This window comes from Sinocyclocheilus grahami, unplaced genomic scaffold (genome assembly GCF_001515645.1).
Source record: "Sinocyclocheilus grahami isolate Dianchi unplaced genomic scaffold, SAMN03320097.WGS_v1.1 scaffold931.1, whole genome shotgun sequence".
NCBI lineage: Eukaryota > Metazoa > Chordata > Actinopteri > Cypriniformes > Cyprinidae > Sinocyclocheilus > Sinocyclocheilus grahami.
Window position 1 is genome coordinate 422,200 of NW_015506110.1, and position 7,830 is coordinate 430,029.

General features: G+C 37.8%; 1 protein-coding gene across 1 annotated transcript in view; it reads right to left on the reverse strand.

Moving 5' to 3' along the window:
- LOC107564398 (HHIP-like protein 1) overlaps positions 1-4,582 on the reverse strand; it is a gene marked incomplete at its 5' end in the record, with an annotated part of 8,297 nt that extends 3,715 nt beyond the window's left edge. Inside the window, 3 exon segments of the mRNA XM_016249482.1 lie at positions 2-274; positions 2,590-2,733; positions 3,906-4,582. Of these exon segments, the coding sequence (XP_016104968.1) occupies positions 2-274; positions 2,590-2,733; positions 3,906-4,582 (1,094 nt within the window).
- Positions 4,583-7,830: the final 3,248 nt, after the last annotated feature.

The window sequence follows — 7,830 nt, forward strand, 5'->3', positions numbered from 1 at the left end:
CCTCCATCCATAGTTCCCTCCTTTTTCGATGAGATCCACTTCCTCATATTTATTCTGACCGACATCCCCGCAGAACATTCTGCCGTGGCCCTGAGCGCTGACCGGATCGCCCCTGTCGATGGAGCACCTCCACATGTTCCTCACACCATAGGCGTAGATCTCTGGCCTCGTGTCCCTCTCTCCCACAAAAGGATTGTCTGATGGGATACTGTAGGGGGCGCCATAGTCATTGTTGTCCACATCGATTCGCAGGACCTTGCCTAGAAGAGTGGACCTGTAAAACACCAATGTTTGTTTTACACGAAGATGTGGTTTTCTTCACAAATAAATGATTTGCACTGCACGCAGAGACGTTTGTGTTTTATAAAAAAGTTTGCATGACATTAAAATAATACAAATAATTTGTCTTTAGGATTGCACTAGTTTAAACCTGCCCTATAAACATTTGCACCATCTGCTTCTGCTTTCTCTCACTCAACCGCATCCTTTCTAACCTCACATCACCCACAATATTGTCAATATTGATCCTGGCATGGGTTTGAACGTCTTTGAAGGGCCTCTTTACTCTTTACTCATTTTCCCTCCTGTGAAAAGAGCTGGAGCTACTCCAGGCTTAGATCAGTCATTCATTCAATCTAACTTATTCTTTTCTGCTTTGTTCTTTTTTCTGTTGCTTTTATCTGATTTACAAAGTTTAAAAAATCTTCTAGAACAACAGAAGCTAACAAATAAACATCTGAATCACTGAGACCAACCAACTTCAGGTCAGGGTTAATACAGTTAGCTAAAACTGAAAGCGTTAAAAAAATAATAGTAATAATTGTAGGGCTGGTAGCAATTTGTTGGTTCAGTTCAAAAAGACCTGCACGATAAATCATATTTTTATCGTGATCACAGTTTCTGCTTCTCTGGATTTTTAAGCATAATCATCTCCAGTTTTAGCCTGCTTGTTATTTATTCTGAAAACATTTCATTTTAAATTGCCATTTGCGTTATCTTGCCTCCAAAAGCAGTCATGGTTGCGGTTGCCAGATTTCAAGAGTGTAAATCCCCAATCTTAGGGTGTTTTTACACAACACTGATATTTGTTTTTATTTTTTTATTTTTTTATTTACTTTAACTTAATGCACTAAAATAACAATTAATTTGGCAAGACTGATTAGCATACTCTAGTTAACCTCTGCTCGTAACTACACCATTCTGTAAAGCATCCTGCTTTATTTATGGGGAATCAAATGTAACTACTGACAGACATTCAAAGCAACTGGAACTGAGTGCCCATTTAATTTGTAATTAAAAGTTACTGTGATTGCTGATCATGCTGATACAAGGCTGTAAGAGTACTGTGTGTTGCACAGAAGACCATCAGTAGCTACTTAATAGTGCGATGAGACTGAACCTCCACATTCAACGTGTAGTGTCAATATAGCGTGCTTCTCTATTCGTCATCGGCAGCAGGACTCCAGGACTTCTGTGGCTGTGACAGCTCTCTCTATAAGGATGAAAGGCTTGCTGTGCGCTTGTGAAGCTGTGAGTGTATATTCACCAGGCTCTGCAGCTCTGCTTATGTCACACGGGGAAAACAGGGCGGCAAAGCCAAGGCTAATATTTTGAGGCTGTGTGTCTGTCTGGCTAAATCTGCATTTCTCAACTGAGGCAAATTAACCACAAAATTCTCAAACTGCCAGAATAATGCAACAATGACAAAAACATAATTTCTCAACATTCTGAGGAAAATACATTTAACTCAGAATTCAGTTTAAGACTTTTTTCTAAGATTCTGAGTGTATATCCCACGATTCTAAATGCATATCTCGCAATTCTGAGAAAAAGTCCAAATTGTGAGATTAAAGTCACAATTACCTTTTTTTATTTTTTATTCGGCGGCATAAACAAGCTTCCATAGTTAGCAGATATGATAATGTGAACTCTTGCACTGACATCATGTCATGAATTTACAATAAATATATGTGTTAAAACAGTGCATTCTTGTAAACATTCCATGAAATTAAAGGGATACTTCACCCAAAAATGAAAATTACCCCAAGATTTACTCACTCTCAAGCCATCCTAGTTATATATGACTTTCTTCTTTCAGATGAATACAATCTGAGTTATATTTAAAACTGTCCTGGCTATTCCAAGCTTCATAATGGCAGCGAATGGGTGTTACTATTCAATTTGCCAATAGAAGTTCAATAAATCCATAAATCCGCTGGAACGCCACTCTCTCGTGAATGCGTGTACGACAGTTAGCGTTATTTAAAGTTTTAAATATGGATACGTTTCCATGCAAATGCATCGATTTGCTTCAAGGGGCCTTTATTAACCGCCTGGAGCCGTGCAGAGCATGATTTATGATGGATGTATACACTTTTATTGAACAAATTAAAAACAACCCCCATTCCCTTCCATTAAAAAGCTTGGAAAAGCCAGGACGTTTTTTAATATATCTCTGATTGGATTCGTCTGAAAGAAGAAAGTCATATACACCTAGGATGACTTGAGGGTGAGGAAATCATGGGGTAATTTACATTTTTTGGGTGAACAACCCCTTTAAGGCAAGGGTGTCAAATAAAGATGACTTACTTATTTTGCGAATTCCCAAACTTTCCAAAAGGGTCTCCCGCTTTGCCACCGTCTCCTATGAATATGTACAGATATCCGTCCAACCCAAACAGTAATTGACCTCCATTGTGGTTTGATGCAGGCTCATCAACTTCTAGAAGTGTCCTGTGAACCAAAATACGTATCAATAGTGCTACTTTTCACAGACTGATAAAAATGGTGAAAATCACACATCTAAGAGAAAGTCTTGCATTTAAGAATCTGTTCATTTTGAGCTGCTGAGTAATTAAATAATGCATCCTTTCCTGCAGCTTTGAACAAAAGTTTAAATCACAGGTTCTCAACTCTGGCCCTCGAGGGCCATTTTCCCACAGAGTTTTGCTCTAACCTCGATCAAACTCAGCTGCCTGTAACTTTGTAGCTGAAGACTAGAAAGGTAAAATGATGCCTAAAAGATTTGCGTGCACAGGGTAAGGTTTGTGCAAGTTACTTGCAGAGAAAGTTCATGGTTTGTGGTTGATTGTCACCACACAAACAAAACAAAACATGATTTAAAAAAAAAGGTATATAACAATTTTTACACAAAATATTACTGTAAGTGTATGTTTTAAATTTAAATATATTTTTAACCTTCTGGTGCTACTTATTTTGTGATAAAAAATGACAGATTTTTTGTTTTCAATAAAATTAGTGTGTTATATTTTAGTTTGATAAGGTTTTTTTTTTTTGCCTGATTAAGGGGATTTTATGATACAAAAAAAATGATGGAAGGACAATTTAAAATTTTTTGAATCATGCATGATTTTGTTTAAATAAAATGAGTGTACTAGATTTTATTTCCATAAAGTTTTTTACTGTATTTTAGGGGATTTTATATTACTAAATTATATTTATGGAAAGACCATTTAACCTTTTTGAAGCACGTGAATGATTTTTTCCCCTCACATAGCAAGTTTCAAAACCTGTGCACCACTCCGATGAAGTAAAACATTCTGAAAAAACAAAACAAACAAAAAAAAACTACTTTGGTCAAAAATGACTGAACAGCACCAGTTGGTTAAAACATTTTAATCAAAGGAAGTGTGGGAAAAAAAATGAATGACATATATATATATATATATTATTATTTTTTTCTCAACAGAGTGTGTTTCATTGGATAAACGTGTCTGATAAATATTTTTTTTTTAAATTACACTCTCAGAGAGAAACTGGCATACCTAAAATATATATAAATAATAATGTTTTTATTTCTGTCTGTGCAGCTGTCTTTAACCATGAAATATGCAGGTCGAGTTGAGTGGAACATTGCATGTGAATATATGATATCTGTCTCTCACCTTTCTGAGGAGTGATCCAGCATATTCATATCCGAATCAGACACGAGAAACTCACTGATGCGAATCTTCTCCTGCTTCTTCACAGACACCGAGTAGTAAATGTAGGCTTTTTTCACGTTTGTGAAGCGAGGGTGCAGAGCGATGCAGAGGAACCCTCGCTCATCCCCAGCCCAAGGTGAGGTCAGAACCGCCCTGGTCAGGTTCAGGAAGGGCCTGTCGATCCGAGAACCGTTGGCCAGGTAAGTCCACACGTAACCCAGCTGCTCCGCCACGAAGAAGCGGTGCGTGCCATCATTGGCGTGTACCATCGCCACAGGATTGCGAAGCCCATTCGCCACTTCTTCCAGGCATAACCGAATGCAGCCCTGCGGATCCGCCTTCACGTCTCCCAGGTCGGCATTGAGCTCGGCGTTGGAGAGGACGTTTGGGTAGCAGTACTCGGGATCTTTAAACTCTAGATATTTGCAGAATTTGCTCCGGTCTTCTTCGATAGCATGCGTTTCGTTGTTGTTGATCAGAAGGCTGAGAGTGTAACGGCAGTGGAACCAGAAATCCTCGCAGTAGTTTCGGCAGAGGCCGGGAAGCTCCCGCATCGGGGTGTTTGCATCTTCTGCATCGTACAGATGCGCTGCGTAAGGAGAGCATTCCTGACACAAACAAATCAAATCATGGACGTTTATTCAACAGTGTTATATGAACCTGAAATGCTTGAGACAGGTCAAGGTTACTTCAGGACACTAAAGGCTAAATATACTAAGGTTTTTATGCATATGTGAGGGTCCGTGTGCAGTGCGCATGAAGCCCAAGGTATACTTCGTTTTTGTACGTACGTGTATGCTAGCGTATGCATACAGTCCAACGCATAGTTTTTCAAAGTATACTCCAGTCGATAGTGTGCACGAACGCAGGCGGAGAGTATCCTTTGGGCTTAAGATTCAGTGAAAATTCACCAAACAAGAGTAAATGTGACTACACCTTAAAGATGGGATTCTTCTGTCATCATTTACTCAGTCTTAAGTTGTTGCAAACATGTATGCATTTCTTTCTTCTGCTGAACACAGATGTTGTTGCTGGTAGCCATTGACTATCTTAGTATGGAAAAAAAAATACTATTGAAGTCAATGGGGACCATAAACTGTTTGGTTATCAACATTCTTCAAAACGTCTTTTGTTTTTAATAAAGGAATAGAAGAAATCAATTCATACAGGTTTAGAACAACTTGAGGCTGAGAAAATGATACAATTTTCATTTTTGGGTGAACTATCCCTTTAAGGATGACAACTATAAAGATGACTAAAACTATAAAGTGTTAAGTATGAGTATGAGACGTTATGACAGTCAACTATATATATAAAAAAAACTTTACAAATTTTGTTTAATATGCATGTGCCAAGGTCTTAGATATGTAGCTACTTATATTTTATTTGTTAATTTCAATTACATTTTCAATTTGAAAAAAAACCTTTATAGCACATTTTTCTTACACACTGCATACAAGTGTTCACAGCTTAATGATTACTTTCAAAAATAATTGTAAAATACATTTTTAAAAGATCTGATATGACAGCATTTACTGTTTTATGTTTTTGTTCCGCATGTTTGGGCATGATGAGTTTCGTTAAGTCAAGTAGTTTTGATAAAAACAAAATTCTAAGAAAGTTTATGCCAGATTTACAAGGTTTTCTTTTCAAGAATTGTATTTTCTGATGAGGGTTTTTCCTTCGTTAGGATACCAGGATAGTCACTGTACACTCTTAAATAAATACAAAATAACGTTCCAAAATTTTCTTTTGTTTACTCAATGCTATAGAGTAACCATTTTTGGTTCCTCAAAGAACCTTTCAGTAAACAGTTCTTAAAATAACCATTTTTGCTTAGTGTGAATAACAATTTCATGCTCAAATAAATGTGTTTGCGTTATAAAGAACCTTTGTCATAGAACCATATATGCAAAAAAAAAGAACCTTCATTTTTAATAGTGTATGAGTTGCATTTTTTATGTACTATATTTTTTAATCAATTAATAGATCCATAAAAACATGTGTCATGTCACTGACCCATGAACAAAGACTTGCTCCTATCATCAATAAACTTTAAATTAATCTCAAATAACAAATTCATCTGAAACACATTTGCTGTGTAAGCCTTTCTGCTTCTCTCCTCCTCACCGTCTGGCAAACGTGGCACTCTGCACGTCTTCTCTACAGCCGGGATCCCAGGATTCAATCCAGCAGCTGGTGATGATCGTTTGAGCTATAAATGCAGCAACTCCAAGTAACCAAGCCTTCATTATGCTAACCACAACACCACACCCATCAGAGGACCGAGCCAGCCTTGGCAATGATACTGCCAGCTCGGGACTGGAAGACATCCGAGATTACTATAATGACATTAAATAAATAATGGACCTGAAAGTGGCTTGGATTGATGGGCTAACTCGCTCATAACACATCAAATGCACTGAAATGTGGATGAATAATGTTTCAATGCTCTCTAATGATGTTTGACTGCAATTCAAACAAAATATATACCTATTTAGGGGGTTTACGTGGAATAAATGAGTCCAGCATTTCCTAAACAACACACAATGTTATGTAATATCCTGAGGAAAAACCTTGCAGAAAGGGCTGAAATGAGTGTCTATGTCAAGGAAACTTCTGAGTCTACAACATTGCTCCTATCATCAATAAACTTTAAATTAATCTCAAATAACAAATTCATCTGAAACACATTTGCTGTGTAAGCCTTTCTGCTTCTCTCCTCCTCACCGTCTGGCAAACGTGGCACTCTGCACGTCTTCTCTACAGCCGGGATCCCAGGATTCAATCCAGCAGCTGGTGATGATCGTTTGAGCTATAAATGCAGCAACTCCAAGTAACCAAGCCTTCATTATGCTAACCACAACACCACACCCATCAGAGGACCGAGCCAGCCTTGGCAATGATACTGCCAGCTCGGGACTGGAAGACATCCGAGATTACTATAATGACATTAAATAAATAATGGACCTGAAAGTGGCTTGGATTGATGGGCTAACTCGCTCATAACACATCAAATGCACTGAAAGGTGGATGAATAATGTTTCAATGCTCTCTAATGATGTTTGACTGCAATTCAAACAAAATATAGACCTATTTAGGGGGTTTACGTGGAATAAATGAGTCCAGCATTTCCTAAACAACACACAATGTTATGTAATATCCTGAGGAAAAACCTTGCAGAAAGGGCTGAAATGGGTGTCTATGTCAAGGAAACTTCTGAGTCTACAACATTTGGCTTTAGTTTTCAGGCTCACGGGGGCACGCTTTCTGAGGACATGGGTCAAAATATTACTCTCAAATGTCTAACAAAAGACTTATTTTTCTTATTTTACTTCATGGATATCATATAAGATGGGTTGATGTGGTACACTGAGTGTGTTTTAACTACTGTTTCACATGCAAGATTATAGTAAACACTTCTGAGTGCAATGCCAAGCGTCTACTTGTTTTGAACAGTGCTGGGGAAAGCACCAATTCCCATGCTCTCTTTTCTTCAGATGTGTTGTGTTATTTTTGTCCTCCATACCTTCTGATCCCATTGTGAGTTCTTGTTCAGCTACTCTTCTTCTGTTTTTGTCCCTCGTATAATTTTGTTTATATGGTCCTGTAATTATGAGACTCTGTAGGAGATCACAATCTGTGTTGTTAACAAACCCCGCATGGGTTTTGTTCAACAGATGGTCCCTGCAGGGTTTCGCTCATCAACACATTTGCTCCATTCTACTTGGTCTCAAATCCCATTAGCTTATATGTCTGTGTCCATCGCTCATTAGGCAATTATGAGTTTACAGATGTAAAGCTTGTCTCTGTTGAGTCATTGTTTTAATAGGAAATGTCACATGAAACAAAGACTTATACTACTTCTATCTGGTTTTGGTTCTCA